At 40.5% G+C, this 16,416-nt stretch overlaps 1 protein-coding gene across 2 annotated transcripts in view; it reads left to right on the forward strand.

The window, feature by feature from the left end:
• CDK6 (cyclin dependent kinase 6) overlaps positions 1-16,416 on the forward strand; it is a 120,266-nt gene that overhangs the window by 86,729 nt on the left and 17,121 nt on the right. For both annotated transcript variants that reach the window (XM_057432718.1, XM_057432719.1), the window contains exon 4: positions 5,663-5,772. In XM_057432718.1, the coding sequence (XP_057288701.1) occupies positions 5,663-5,772 (110 nt within the window). The remainder of the gene's footprint in view (positions 1-5,662; positions 5,773-16,416) is intronic.

Below are 16,416 nucleotides of genomic sequence, written 5' to 3' on the forward strand. Positions count from 1 at the left end.
GAGAACTGAAAAAAATAACTTGAGTTTAAAAACCGTATTAGGAAACTTAAAAAAAATAAATTCCAAATAATCTTTCATGAGGTTGAAATGCTTTAATGCTTTAAGCAACGAAATGAGCCAATGTCTAATGGCAAATATAATTAACAAAATCAGCAGCAAAAGAAGTACAGTAGAAACCACAATCACAAAGGCAAACTATTTGGAAGGATATTATTTGGATTCAAGGACGCCTTGTATGAATTTAAGCATCCTGCTAATTGCCTTTGTGGCATGCTTTCTATGAAAACTAGTATTTTAAAAGATTTATAGGCCTCTTCAAAGTCCCCTCAGAATTAATTAGAGTAGAATTAATCTCATCCAGCTTTAGATGTCTAAAAGAAAGATGTCTACCTGTGGGCCAGTTAGTTAAATTCTCCTCATAGAATGCAACTGCAGTTGCAGCATTTGTTCATCTGACCTGTACAACATGCTCAAGATAAAATAAGACTAGCTGCTGGGTGAGATGAGGAGTGGGCCATGCCTCCCCCACCCCATTGCCCTCCTGGAGCCCCTTCTGAATCAGCAGGGGTGAGGGAAGCATAGCAAAACACTTTCTCTCTGGAGTGAAAGGAAGACCCAGGGCGACAGTGTGACTCACTGGCTAGTAGACTAGAGTGCCAGGAAGCGTTCATGGGTACTGGAGCTCAATTGTCTATACTGCTAAATTATTAGAATAGTTCCTGGCATGGTTTTAAGTTATGCCAACCAGCCTTTCCCCAGACAGTTCCTAGGCACAGTTAAGCATGGACCAGACATCATTCCCAATAAGCAGTTTTGCACCTTTTTTGAGGGGCTGAGAATTTAATAATATGGACATAGGCCACTCTGTGCCTGTTGGTCTCAGTGCCAAAGGAACATTTCCCTTCCCATTTAATTTCCTAGCACAGACATAGCCTCTGTGTTACAGTCTGATCCCTGCTTTGTTCCTGTAGCTGTGCAACTGAGCGCTGGTCTGTACTTAAAGTCTGTGGCAAACCAAAATGTAGTCTTTTGTGTCTATGTTACTGAACCCCATCCCTAAACCTCTGTTTGTCTTTTCTGAACTGTATGCTATTCAGACAGCAACTATATTTGGAAAGGGCTGTGTATTGTGAGATCCATTTAACTTAAGCAGTTTTCCAAAAGCTAAAATCTGCTCTGTAAAGTAAATGGAAATTAAATGAGACTGACACAATGCCTAGGTCTTATGTTCACTTTGCTAGTGAGCAGATACCACTAATTTGACTTTTCATCAGGAACAGGTACCATGAACTGCAGGATTGAAACTCCTGGGGCTAGATGATGCCAGATTGCAAAATCTGTCATGTATAATAAGGGAGAAAGCTGTATTTCAAAATAAAGTTCTTCTCTGACTCTAAATGCAGCTGTCCCCTTGCTTCTCACTGAGCACATTTCCTTCTTTAGGGGGTCAGACACAGTCTCAGTAGACTCTTGCAGATGTCCTTTTCCTTTCTAATACCTCTCAGATGTACATTTCATTTCTTTTCATCCTGAAGTGCTGCCTTAATCTATTGACATTTAAATTGTTAGAACCAGCGATCTGCAGCTACTGATATCGTTTTTATCTCGCATCATCCCATCTTATCTGGGTAGTGAAAACACAAATATGCACTGGAAAAGGAGCATAGTTACTCCTTTAAGTATGTACTCCTTCCAGTGTATGAATTATTCTCAGTCTCTTTTGTATGTTGATCAGACTATGAAATACAAATGTCATACGGTATCCTCAGGACAGGCAGAGTGGGCTGAGAAGCTAAAGGAAAAAAAGGAGCTAATCTGACCCAGGAGCCTTCTGAGGCGGTTGGAAAAAGAGGGGACAGTGTGAAATTCAGGGAGTTTGAGGGTGTGAAGGAAGCAGACAGGGAATGTGAGGGAAGGCAGAGCACATGGGACGTGGTGGGGCAGCAGGCTGAGTCCACCCGGGTGTCTACACATGAGCAACAGAGTGGATTGGTCATGTTGAGTGACACTGTCAGGGGGGACACTGGCATGGGGTATGAAGGCAGAGGCAGGGGAGAGGAGACAGGAGGCAGGGGTCAGCTGGGTGGAATCTGGCTGTTGTAAGAGAGGGGCAAAATAGACCAGGCAGGGTGAGGAGAAGTGAGGAGGAGGCAAAGGAGGGAAGCTTATTTGATGGGAGGACTAAGATGTGACATGGTCACTAAAGCCTACAACCTCTCAAGTTTTCAGGAGTCTTGCGCTGAATTTAGGATCTCTGTCAGCATGTGTGCATGAACTCCTTTTCCTACAGAAATCACCATGTGCCACATGACATGTTTCTCAGACTTTCAGGAGAGGCAGACACAGTGGAATGTGCCAATGAAGGTGGTTGGTTTCTTCATCCTAAAAATGGGACTTCATCAAGCAGCTCTTTATCAAGTGCTGTATCTCTCAGGGAGAGCCTGTTTCACTGGTGGTGTGGCTTACCTAAGCAAAGCATTTTTTCATTCTAAGTCAGAACTGTGTTAAAGAGGAAATGATGATCTAGTTGTTCAGTCTCACCATATCCTGTGTTCAGAATAATTTTCATTTCAACTTATCTGCAAATGTTAATGGAATGTCCACAAATATTTTCTTGGTTTCTATGGTAAGAGAGAGTGTGAAACGCTGTCAAAACCACTGCATCATCTGCATCATTCTGTGCTTTTCAGAAGACCCTGACCACTAGAGGATTCGTCTGTAGCATTACTTGTGTGCAGACTGACATTCAGTATATTTTGATTCTTTTCAGGTTCACATTTTGAAGCACAGACTTACTTATTACAAACCACAAAGGTTACTTGGTCACTTTTATAATTACAGAGTCATGACGAACTGTAACAAAACAGCTCAACACAGATTACTTCCTCTTTGACTATAAGGCAATCAGGCATTTGCTGGAATTTTAACTGTGAGACTTTGGAAATATATATATATATTTTAAAAGGCTGAAGTTTCCAAATTACTCAGAAGTAAAATGTCCAGGCCCCTGTGTGTGCGTGCATGGGGTGTTGCAGGGTACAAACGCCTGGGGAACTGTGCCAGTAGGTGGTCACGTGGGAGAAGCAGCTAACGTGTTGCACGCTTCTGCAGCCTTCTGAACACAGCACTGTGCCCCCTGAGCCAGCACCTGGGGACTGGCCACGAGCTGCAACAGTCTTCTCTGGAAACAAGCAACTTCCCTGGAAAACAGACTGCAGTTTGGAGCATACATTGTCAGAAGTATTCAGACTGTGCAGACACAACCATGCATCCCCTAATCCTTTGCCTGTGAGAGTGCAGAGCCTTACTGTGGAGGGCTGAGGGGACTGGGGAAAGTAAAGCACCCTTTCATTCTGTGTGAGAAGAGCCATGTGGATCTCAAACCAGGAATCATGAGGTTTGGTGGTATTCCCACAGATCAGAGATCATAGAGCTCTTACTTCTGACGCCGCACCCAGCCACTGACAAACAATAATGAGTTGAAATTGTTATATCTAATTTCTCAAAGCAGCACTTAAGTAAGCTTTTCCACAAATGTACTGAGAGACTAGAAGTGCAGTTCAGTTTCAGAGCTATATCTGCATCAGGAAAAATATGTATGTGTTTTAGGAGGAAATCCATGTGACTCAGATAGGGCAGCTCCAGTAAAATCCCTAAGCTCCTGTACCTTTGTCTTCTTTCCCTGGAGTGAATCTCTGAAGAAACTTTCCTGGTTTTTATCAGGAGAAATATTTTGGAAAAAGCATCGGTGGTCTGTATGGTACCAAATCAGGAACAAGACAAATGGAGTTAAATAATGCCCAACTTCCACACAGGAATCTGTTTCTGTGGACAGGTACCTGGAAGTCTGGTTTGCCAGTGCAGTACTTTGCACTGTCTTATTGAACTGTTTCAAAGACAAATTTTATGAATAGAGATCAAAGTGTTTAAGAGGACTGTTAGCAAATATGACCACTTGTGCAAATATCCGTGAACCTCCCTTCAATAGCCATTCAGAAGTTCCAAAGGCTGTCATGGCATGTAATGATTGTAATAAATGTTTTATTTGCTTTTGTTTCAGCTGTCTTTGACCAGCAAATTCGGCTGATTACTTCCATTGTTATTTTTGCTTAAAAGACAATTATTTTGTTATCATTAAAAAAACCCACTCTTCTTATGCATTTCTTTGTACTGGTCTTGAAATTCAGAACTCGCTATCCTAGTTAACGTACTTTTTAAAGTTGTTCTTGTCTTTACATTTGTTCCTTTTCGGTGTTTTTGCTTTTTTTCATGCTCCTTCTGAATGCTGTATCTCCAACATTTGTGACTCTAGGAGAAACGAAGCAATAATTGCTGAGACCCTCCATGCTCCCAGATTAATAGTCAGAGGTTTAAATTATAGCACACATTAAGAAAATACTGTTATTTAGCTGATGATCATGTGTTGTTATGGCTGTATTGTAACTGTATTCAGGAGCAGGATACTCCCATGGCTCTGAGATTATATTCCATCAACATAATACATCAGGCAGGACTCGGAAGAAGGTCCTTGGGTTCTTCTGTAAATACACTGAAGATACAGTCAGCTTTGTCTGTATTTGGTCTACGTGTGGGAAACAAAAGGATAAACTGTCCCATCTCTGTTGTGGGTCCAATATGCAGGACACATCAAAGTACATTGATGAAGCAGTACCAGTAAAATTCCCACTGGATGTCTACAAGATGTTGCAACATGACCACCAGGAGAAGAACAGCCTAAAAGCAGACGCTTTACGTGGCTTATGTCCCTGGGAAAAGAGTGTGTCATTCGGAAATAAATTCTGAGAGAAGTTACTGCTGGTCTAACCAGCAGCACATGGGCAGAGACTCTCACACAGTTAGAAAGCTCAGGAATCTGCCAGCAATCCCTATGCTCTGTTGCTCAGTTGAAAACTGAGTTTGAGGTACCTCTAGTGGGTAAGGAAGCCACAGTGGGCAGCACTGAATACCTTTCATAAGGAACATCTTTGAGGATTGACTTAATCTATATGAAATTGATTTTAAAAAAAATAAAGTTGTTTCTTCAGCAAGAACTTTTGAGACAGGTCAGACATGTTCACCCATCTTGGCCCATACACTTGAGCTAACCCCATTCCTTTAACAAAAAATAATACATAGACTATGAAGGGCATAGGACAGACAAGTTTCTGATTTGTCCTATGGGTAAACCCATGTCATTCCTTAGCTTATTTGTTTCCAGTTTGGCTCTGGTGACTACATCTAAGGGGTCCACAAAAGTTTAAGAACTTTGAGTAGACTAACATTTGCTCTAGGAGAATCCAGATCTCCACTGGAAAGTGTTTGGAAGCCTGTAAGTTGCAAAAGTGTCAGTGTTTCTCATAGTGTGCTGTGATATAGTGATATCACACCAACACTGGACTCTCTTACTGTATTTTTGCTGTACCCTGAACTGGACTGTTCTTGGCATGAAGTGGTCTAATTTCCCAGCTCATCATCACTGCAGCTATCTATACTAAGGTTTTCCTTACAGGGCCCTTTTCTATGCACTGGCCAAGACAGTTTGCCCTAATTTGTGAAATTTATGATTTGGATTAAACTAAATGGGAGCTGTATACACTGCACTTATGAAGTTGTATTTATGTAACTAAGCATGCTCTCTTTTATGTTCATTTTTGTTTTACAGGTTGTTACTTTGTGGTATAGAGCTCCTGAAGTTTTGCTTCAGTCCAGCTATGCAACACCAGTCGATCTTTGGAGTGTTGGCTGCATATTTGCAGAAATGTTCCGTCGAAAGTAAGAAAACGGTTTTATTTTCTTCATGGTTTACATTTGAAATTTTAAAAAATGTGCAGTAATGTCTGGTACAGTACACTGGATCACGTTTATATTGGAAAGGCCTGATAGGATGTTCTATTTGCAGTGCAGCGTTTAAATGCCCATTGCTAATTCATACTTGTTGCTATCTTGGAGTCTTTCTTTTCTGATACAAGCTTTGGTAAAGCCTATGTCAGCATTGATGTATTCCTGTTACATGTAAGTCCAAATGCAATTAAAAGTGCGCTAGAGAGGCTGTTGATCAAGTAAAGTAGGGTTCTGGAAAGGATTTACCCTGAGGAAAGCAGGGCATAGTGGTCAGCAGTCTTCTTGCTCTGGAGTTTGTGCACTGGAGCATCAGGTGTTTGCTTATAGTCTCCTCTTTGCACGTTTGAGATCTCAAAAGTCACTGTGAAGTGGATTTCTAGAAGTAGGAAACAAAGGTAGGATTTTTTAAAGAATAACTTATTTAGCCTGAGTGTAGGGTAACAGAAATGTTAAATGTAGTAAAAAAAAAAAAAAATCCAGCAGATAAAAGACTTGTTGGGGGAGCTGATTCAGTTAAATTGGCTGTCAGAACTATCATGCTGCAGAATGTTACTGCTGGTGCAGAGTTGTAAATATGAGAGGAGCACTTGTGTACTAGTCTTTCCCCATGGGAGGACACTAATTTGGAGGCTGTACCATGTAGGGTTTGGAGAGGAACAAACCCTCAGGAACCTTAACAAGATGAATCTATCTCAGTATTAACCCAGTCACATGCATTTCGGTTGAGCTTACTGCAAAAAGTGTGTGTTGTCATCACCTGGGTGATCTCCATCTAGAAACTCTATAGCATTTTGTACACTCACTGTAAAATCAAAAAATACACATAAAGAAAATGTGAAAGAAAATGATACGTTGGGTAGCCTAAAAACCAAAATCAGTATAATTCACAAGGAAATTCACAAGGAGAAGCCATACTGCAAGGGCCTTGCGAAACTATTTAATTTATACAGTGTTAAGTTCAAAATAATAATTGAAGTCTTGAAAAGTAACTTTAGGGTTCTACTACTTATTAATGTTAGTATATGGAAAAATCATTTTTCTTGGGCTTCTTGCCTGGTCAAATGGCCGGGGTAGAATTATTACACTCCACCCTCTGCTTCTGACTCAGAAATGAGGTCAGAAAATGTGAGAAAAAAAGAATGTGGATTCTTTAAACCCTCCATTGCAAACTTTTAAAGATTTAGTCTTATCCCATATACTGCTAGATTCATAATAGCATTAAGCCATTGATATTTTTCTAATTTGAATAGCAGAGTCAACAACTTAATTTTAGCATTTTCAATAAGAGTATTATGGGACAAACAACTGAACTCAGAACTTTATTACATGCTTTTTTCTCCTGTAATTTGCAGTATTCTGACAGATATGAAATATTGCCATATACAAGTGCCACCAATTTCATTTAGTTTTTTCTTTTATGATGTATAAGCCTCAGTGATTCTCCAAGTCCAACATAGTAAATTAAATTAGGGACAGTTCAATTTTCTGTTTGATTACAAATGCAAATATTACATTAATACTTTTTTTTATGGAAATGAGATCAGACTTATGGCAGAGTTTGATAAAGCCAGGTCGTGTATTATTCTTGCCAAATACAGGGTCAGTCTGACATTCTTAGTCCTAAATTTGGGAGTCTGTCAAAAACCGTAGAGGTCAGGAATCTGCCAAGCCTGTATGTACTGTTATTTCATTGGAAACAATATGACTTTCACATACAAGCATGATTTGGAAGGCTACTCTCAAGGCGCATTGCCATAAAGCCACAATGAACAGCACCAAGTGCTATCTCCATGGACAGTTGTATGGGGTTAATGTTGCAATACTCTCTATATGATATATGTTGTCTTTTGATTCTCCTGATGGATTGCAAAAGAAAACCCATGTTACTGTGACCTTGGTGGCAGTAAACTGTAAAATTTTGCAAACTCCATGGATTATTTCCAAAAGATTGAATAAATGCAAGAGCTATTTCTGCTGGAAAATGGTAGTGCCCTTGGGTAATCACTGATCTGTATTTCCACTGGTGTTGACAGGATAAGAGTATGAGAATGTGGCTAAAGCTTAGAAGTAGATGTTGGTTTGACATTAAGACAACCTTTTCTTTTTAGTGCGGTACTGGGTACTTGTTGCCTTCTTCCCTGCTCTTTTTTGCTTTCTCTTTGAAAGGCTTTAAAGCTCTGTCATTTTTAAGAAATGTACTGAGGCTCTTCTGAGCTTTTTTACAGTTTTTTACAGTTGATAGTTTGAGTTTGCTAGAATATAGTTTTGTAGGAAAGCACAGCTAGGTTGCTATAGGTTTGGACAAGTGTAGGGGAGATGTCAGCTCTGTATGAATGTTCCAGTCCTATGTTACAAATTGCTGTGCACCTCATCTAATTTAAATCACCCTTAATCCAAAGCCATTTAAGACAAATGCAAACAAAGTGTTTGTCTGTGAAATAGATCTAAAATACACAAAAGTGTATAAAGGAATTCATAGGCACAAAAAATAAAGTAAATACATCTCTGTCTGGATACACCTAGAGTAAATTTTAACATTTCTTTCATCTTGGCTGACGGAGCTAAACAAATGACAGTTCTCAGCTGAGGACTCTGGTCCTCCTGCAATCTGAGGTATGTATAAAGTCATAGCTATATTTAAAATGCACACACTTTAAATATGGTACAGATTTGTAGGCTTCTGCATGTGTGAAGGCACAAAGGTTGTATCTTGAAACCCCTCGCACAGATTCCTATGGACGGACTATCCTTACCTAACAAAAGCGTAAATGTATTTGTCACAGTGACTGTTTTCTTTGTGATTCAAAAGCTATGGTGCATTAAGAATAACAACCAGTAAGGAAAATTATGAGGTATGCTGTGTGGCTTGCTGCCGTATCACAAAATCTTTCAGAGGTGCAGCAGGCAGGACTGACAGGGCCCAGTGGCATGGGGGCAGCCTTTGGCACAAGAAGAAGATTAGCATTATGTTTTCTTTACATTTAGGTAAAATAAGGATTACTTATAAAAAGTTTTCACTCTGAGGCTGAGCATTTTCCTGGCCAGTAGAAAAGGGCTTTGTACCTCCTATGTAGTGAAGAACTCATTAAAGAGAAAGGCAAACATGGGAGTAGCATGCACTTCTGTCTGGACACATAAAACTTCCAGCTGGCTCAAGGACTGCAGGCAGCTCCAAAGCAGGAAGCCATGACCAGTATTTTTGAGAAGAAGGGACTGTCTTCTTGCTTGGATTAGGTAAATCTTAATCGATTTGAATGAGTGGGAGAGGGAAAGAAAACTGGAATCTGAATCTGGGTGAAAGAAAGCAGAGATCACCAGTTTTGCACTCAGGCAGTCATGTAGGCAGTCATGAGAAAAAATGTCAAAATCTTTTGATGCTTAGCTCTTAGTGCATCTATACATGCCCAGTCTTCAAAATCACAATCCTGTAAGTTTTCTATCCTGCACACAAGGGTGTTAGTGTGTGTGTATGTAGGACTCATCAGTTGGATATCTATATAATAATACCAGCTAGGCAAGTTTAACTGTAATATTGCACAAACAACTGAGTTTGTCTTCCTTTGTAGTAAATATAGAGCTAAAAATCTTCAGAAGAGATCACCAGTTTTTGTAGCCGATGCTATATTCACAGCCCACTCAAGCTGAAGAAGTCATGCATTTGAGAGTGGCCAGTGTTGTGACTGCATGCACCATCTTCATGAACCTTACAGGTACCACTTCAAACCCAAAAATTGAAAGACTGTCCTCTCCCAAAAACCTTTTCTACCTCCCCAAACCAGAAGTAAAACAGTATTATCTCAGTGCCCCAAGCTTCATCCAGCTGAGCGAAATTAATTCCAGGCACATGGGCTTCTTACTGAGACCATCCATGCACCAGCTCCATGGTGTTTCAATCAGCCTACTGTTGGTAAGATCATCAGTCCCAGAATTTCATAAACCGCATGATTGGCACAAATAGAATGAGATTATTACTCATTTTTAAATGTTAAATCATTTTTTTAGCAGTTGTCTCATTTTTCAGCTTTCTCTGCCAGATCCTAGTATGTATGAGACAGTTACTGCCAACCAGCCATGCTTGAAAATTGTAGCAGCAATGAAGAGATGTGTGGCTCTACTAAAACACCTATGATGGGACAAGTTCCCTGGTGAGCACGAACAACAGGCATAAGGAAACCAGCTATAGGCATGTATTTATACCATCTTTCAATGGTATAAATTTGTCCAATTAGAGTTACATCATTGTGTGTAGAAAAGCCAGGATTCCAAGACTTTGTTGCTCTAGGTAATGTACACAGATGTGATAAAATCAAAGCTTAGAGCCTCATCTGGTGATCAGGCTGTGATGTGAACTCTGGATTTGGGACCTTAATCGTAAAACTTTTAACAGCTTTAAAAAACCTAGCAATACACACATATACTTTCTTAGACACATATTCTTACAGTATAAAGTAATTGTAAAGAATCGTTCACACAAAAATAAGTATAACTTTATTCCCCTCTCTAGATAAGCCAGAGGTTATTACTAGTGTTTAAAATGCAACCACCAGACACGTTGCATGCACTTTTTCTGTGTCGACTCCAGGTCGTAGGTGGTAGGATAGATCTGATCTGTGGACAGAGATGTGGCACCCACCTGCCCCTGGATTCTTCCTCTATGTGTGAGTGAGGGAAAAGCAGTCAGGTCTGCAGCTTAAGTTTCAGTTAATGCTTTGTGGGATAAATATGGTCAAGTGGTTGCAGAAGGAAATAGCCAAGTGTAATGGAGGAACACCTGTTTTTAAGCTGTCTCCAAAACCTGAAGCTGGATAGGAAACTTTGAACTTCTATCGCTGAGTGAAAAGAATAACTCTTTTTAGCTGGATCATGTGGTAAAGTCTTGGCTCCGCTGAAGTCACTGTTGAAATTAACCCTGACTCCAAAGGGAATTGTAACCTCTCTAGAAACAATTCAGTTCAACAGAGTGGTGCAAGGAGTGGAAGAGCTAATCTCTGTTAGTGTGCACAGTACAGCACTTAGTTGGAATGATCTCCATAGAAGACGCTGTTGCAAACCGGCAAGGAGGAGAGAACATTGCTTAGTGTTGTCCCAGCTCCGATTCTTTGCACTTCTTTTAGTGATGCTGTTGTACAAGTGTTTGATTGTCATATCTGTGAAATAAACCTCAGCAGGTAACTCCCTAAGACCATAAGACTGTGATTCCACGTAAGGTTGAATGACTCTTCAGGTCTTTGTGAGACTGTGTAGCACAAGCAAAAGAGCGTTCAACCTATTTTTACAATAATTTAAGACATTCTGCTAGTATGATTGTTGTTACCCATCTGCTAAAATATCACACACACACACAAAAGGTAGCTTCAAAGGAAATTAGGCCATGGGTAGGTGAGCTACTGTATGCATGTCCTTATCCAGAGAAGGAGGTGTGTACTCCCATTTCTTAGCAGTAGGCAACAAAGGGATAGCTCGTAACAGAGTCTGCAGGTTCTCTGGTGCTTTGAATGGGACAGGCAGCTTTTGTGTTGGAAGAGATCTGCAGTCCAGTTCATCCGTGAATCTGTTCTAACTAGCATCAGTTTTATCATGTGGTCTGAATTAGCAGTTCCTATAGGTGCTAACCTCTTACAGATGTAGTCTGTTAAGGTTGCACTTTGGAAAAATCAGGTATACATCTGGCGATGTATGTTCAACAGCAGAATCACAGGTTCTCAGCTGCCTAAGCATGTTCTTCATCTGGAGAATGAATTAGAGGACAGTGGGCTTTGGGGAATGTGATTCACAGAAATTCTGCAATTGCAGAGAACTGCTTGGAAATTTGAAGTACTATGTCCTCTACTCCAGACATACCCTGAGTTAGTCATTCCTTGTGATGAGTTGCTTTACTGTTGAATGGTTTTGAGAAACAGGCAAAGAATCTGTAGCTTCACAAATGCATACCTGACAGAAGGATTTATATGTACTAAGTAATTCAAATTAAATGACAGCATGTAATCTCTTAAAATTGTTTTCCATTAATATTGTTCAGTTATTCAAAGCATTGGGGAGCAGAAACATTTGTTTAAAGCCTGTTATTGATAGTAAAGTATCATATAATTCTGTGATATACTGGAACTTTAACAGCAAAATGCTACGCAACTTAATATGAAGCTTGTTTTTCTAAGTACAGTATGTAACTCTTGCCATAGATCAAGTTCATCAATTCAGGCTACAATATGACTGAAGGTACTTCAGTTTGGACAGGACCAGAAGAGAGAGACCACATCTCCGTATAACACACCATAAACAAAACTGTCTCAAATCAGTGAATAAACTTAGCATGACTTACGTCAGGTGGGAAATAATGGAGAAGTCAGCAGGATTTATGTAGGGAAGGATTATATTCCTTGTCTTTAAAAATTACCTTTATTAAGAATTGTTTTGCTCATGGTTGTGAGCTACCACCCAACTGGGTTTTTAACTTCTTGCTGTGTGTATGGGTATTGCAGGTGACATCCTGGTCATATTGAGCAAAAGAGAAGGCAACTCTGACTGACAGTTTTTTGCTTTACCTTTCTGCACATACAAGAATAGTGCCATGAACAGAGTCTGAAAGGAGACTCTAAAGATAGTGAAGAGTCTAAAATATGAATACTGCCATGTAAGGAATTGTGAAGCATACCTCTATGACATGGCTTTGTCTCATTTTAGATGCATTTTAATTCTTTGTCAGTTATTTTCCTGTGCTTCAGCTTACCTCATCATTTAGTCCCCACTGGCTTAAGTGGGCACAGTAGTTATGCAGCATTAGATATTTTGCTTTGCCTACTAGATCCTATATTTCTCCATATGGTAAGGTTTCTATCTTTTTTTCAGTGCTAAGCTTAACCCTCTCTTTTTGTGCTGTTTTCGTATTTCCAACACATTTCAAAAATACCTTTCAAAAGCAGAGAGAGAAGAGAGCAGTAATATATTTCAAATCTTCTTCATGTTGGAAAGAAGAGAGAAACAGAGGGAGCAGAAAAGGAACATTTTGAAAGAAAAAAAGGATGTAGAACTGGATATTGGGAGGGAGGGTATAATAAAACCAAGACAGTAGAGACATCTAGGCAAAAAAAACAACTATGTAAATACAGCCATGAATGTTGCTTATTAGTTGGGTTTTCTGTATAAACTGGCAAACATCTTAAATGTGGTTAAAGAGAGAACTGTTCTTTTTATCATGCAGAAATTTTAAACACAGACTTTGCAATCATATTATCTGGTGTTTTCCAGTGACCCTTATGCCAGCGTATCTAGTGAACCAAGAGCTTGAAAGTGTTATCATTCACTTATCTACTTGCTCGCAGTTAGATTTGGTAGCAGGAAAATTAAAACAACTTTCTCTCCCCCTTTCCCCCCTCCCCTTTCTGTTTTGTCTTTATTTTAACAAGCAAAGGTGGATGTTGCAGCTTAGAACTGTATAACCTACATAGCTGGATTTGTAGCCTTTGAACCGAAGTACTGTCAGTTCTGGCCTGAGTTTGTTTTTGCCATTTTTGGAAATTATCTTGTTTTGTTACAAGAATGATTTAAGTTGCAAGTGCCATAAAAGTTCACCACAGTCCAGACCAACTGTACTGGGAGAAGGTTCGTTCCTTGGAAAGATCTTGTTAGCTTTCAAAATTCTGTGCTTTGCACTTTTCTGCCTTTATTCTTCTGCCATTCATGTGCATATGAGTGTGTGGGAGGCTGATGGTTTTTCCAAACCAGACCTAATAAAATAGGATTTTTAGTTCCTCCCCAGATAAGTGTCCATCCTATTACAAAGATTTTCTTCAAGCATTTTTTTAAGGTGAGTGGACCCAGGCCACAATTTAGCTTAGTGACCTTAGTGATCTGATGGAACAACAGTGAAATTTTGCTTCAAACTTAACTAACAAAGGAAGGCAGGAGACTGCACTTGTTCATGCTATTTTACTTTTTGGATAGGCAGGATTGTTTTCTGTTTAAGCTGACCTCCAAGGCAGAATTCCTGTTGGCTTTGGGCAGTGGAGAAGCACACCTTAATGGAGAGAAGGGGGAGCAGTCAGAATAATACCACTAATTATGAAGCATGAAATAGATGTGAGTTTCCAAGACAGCATTACCCCATAAAAAGTAAAATACCATGTTGGTTTTTAGCTCACATTTTTCCTCAAGCCTTTTCTAGCTTGTATCTTTCTAAGTGTCTACAGTCTGGCTGATTGATAGCCGTTAGGCAAATCCAGTAACTGTATCAGTCTGTGGTTGGAGATGAGTGGTGAGTGCCACGCCATTCACTTGTGGTTTTCCTTCTAATTTCCAGCTGTGCCAGACTTTCAGTCAGAGGAATAGATCAGTTGGTAAAGGAAACCGTTGATAAACCATAGAAACCAAAAACTGTCACTACCCATGACAAAAAAACAGAAGGGAACCTTAAGGCATGGGTAGGGAGACCTACAGAAACAGTGTTAGCTGACCAAGTTTAATTTGACTGTTAAGTTCAGGTGTGGGGTCGTGTCAGGCAGGCACTGGGCAAGGGTCCAGGACTGGGTGGCTCTGAGCTGGCAGCTCAAGCTCTGCATTGACTGAGAGAGTCCCCTCCTGGAAAGCTTCCCATGCAGGTGACACTGCTCTAGTCTGGAATCCTCCTGAACACGTCATCCTAGCAAAAACATACATTCCTTAGAGGTGTGGTATTCCAGATTGACAATCTGAGTTAGCTGGCCAGAGGTCAGAGGAAGAGACCTTGTGGCTAGGAGAAAGACCACAACATATCAGTCGTGATGTAGATATTTCTAAGTCCTTGGTATTACATTGCAGCATTTGTAATGGATATTTGGAAATGCCGCTAGTCAGTCCATGTGAAGATGGCACCACCTTTGTGTCTTCGGGAGCATCTCAAAGACAAGTTCATTCCTGGGATAATCCAGAGCAGCCTAAGGGCTGCTTTGATAACCCCAGCTGCAGATGGCTTTTAGCAGTCACATCACCAGCCAGAGAACAGGAGAGAAGCAGAGCAGTGTTGCCCCTTCCTCTCCAACCTGGGGAGGGATAGCCAGCTGTGCACTGCCCAAAGACTTTCCTTTTGAAAGGGTCTCCTAGCTCTTTCACACAGCTTTCCTCTTCAGGAACTTGGCTGAGAGAGGCTTTGCTTTTTGCCTAGAGTTTGGCCAGGGGAAGCTCTGTGTACTTTTGTTTGACTTGTAATAGAACTAAACTTTGTTTTTATTTACTTTTCTCTTTCATAAGAAAATGGCTACAAAAAGATATTTAAACTCCTGGGATCATTTCCTGAACACTGGTGCACTCCAGGGAGGGGGGAGAAAGACTAGATTTTAACTCTGGCTCAAGTTGGTGAGCTCCCGAGTGTGGGTTTTTCCTCAAGTTGAGTGTCTAGTCAGAAATTCTGATCTGGGCAGCTTTACTGATTTTTAGGTATTTGATTGTCCAGAAAAAAAAACCACACTGTAATAATTAACTACCATTGGTCAGTAATAAAAATGGTGTGTAATAGTCTAGAGAATCATAAAATCATAGAATGGTTTAAGTTGGAAAGGACATTAAGGTCTTCTGTTTCCAATCCATCTGCCAGACAGCGATATCTTCCACTAGACCAGGTTGCTCAAGGCCCTGTCCAACCTGGCTTTGAACACTGCCAGGGATGGAGCATTCACCACTTCTTTGGGCAACCTGTGCCAGCACTTCACCACCCTCACAGTAGAGAACTTCTTCCTTATGTCTAACCTGAACTTCCTCTGTTTAAGTTTGAACCTGTTACCTCTTGTCCTGTCACTGCAGTCCCTGATGAAGAGTCCCTCTCCAGCATCCTTGTAGACCCCCTTCAGATACTGGAAGGCTCCTATGAGGTTTCCACAAATCTGTCTCGCATTTGTGTCTTTTCTTCTCAACAGCTTCATACTACTGCTCCGTATCTATATGCTCACCAAAGCTGTTAGATGTTCTTTACATTTAAAAACACTTATAAATCTGCATGAGAGAAGTGGAAAGTGCGTTTAAGGTACAGGCGACAGCAGGAGTTTAAAAACAACTAAAGACAGAGAAAAACAGCTTTCTGAAACATTGTACTACTTTGTACCAAGAAAATAATTGGCTGTGAGAGAAAGCTCAAAATGTCAAAGAGAAAAGCAAGAGAAAATTTGATATTTTACATTCTGGAAAACCATTTCTCCAAGGGAGCCACAGTGCCCAGAGGCAGCTCCCCGCTGCTTTTGTGGAAAATCTTACCTACACCACAGGGTTCAGACCACTGCAGAGAACACTGCCAGCTGAGCTGGGAGTCTGTGCTCTGGCTGTAGTTGCAGATGTCAAAGACCTAGGGTCCTAGTCAAGGGAGACGGCCACAGCCTCTCCTGTGTTTATGTGCTGACTGCCACAGAGTAGTGTACATGGTACCCACATGTGGCTGGAGCCATCTTTGCCATCAGTCCTCACAGTCCTGGTGTTGGCTAAAAAATAGAAAAGAGGCATGGTAGGATACAGCTCACACTAGTTCCTGTCCCTTCTTCCTCTGAAGCCACAGTTTGCCTTGTGATATGAATACACACGTTGTTGCCTTGCTTCTGATTTTCGTTTGCGCAACGC

The sequence above is a fragment of the Pezoporus wallicus genome, unplaced genomic scaffold (assembly GCF_028554395.1).
Source record: "Pezoporus wallicus isolate ANWC-B61680 ecotype Strahan unplaced genomic scaffold, APGP_CSIRO_Pwel_v1 scaffold_2584, whole genome shotgun sequence".
In the NCBI taxonomy this organism is placed as follows: Eukaryota; Metazoa; Chordata; class Aves; order Psittaciformes; family Psittacidae; genus Pezoporus; species Pezoporus wallicus.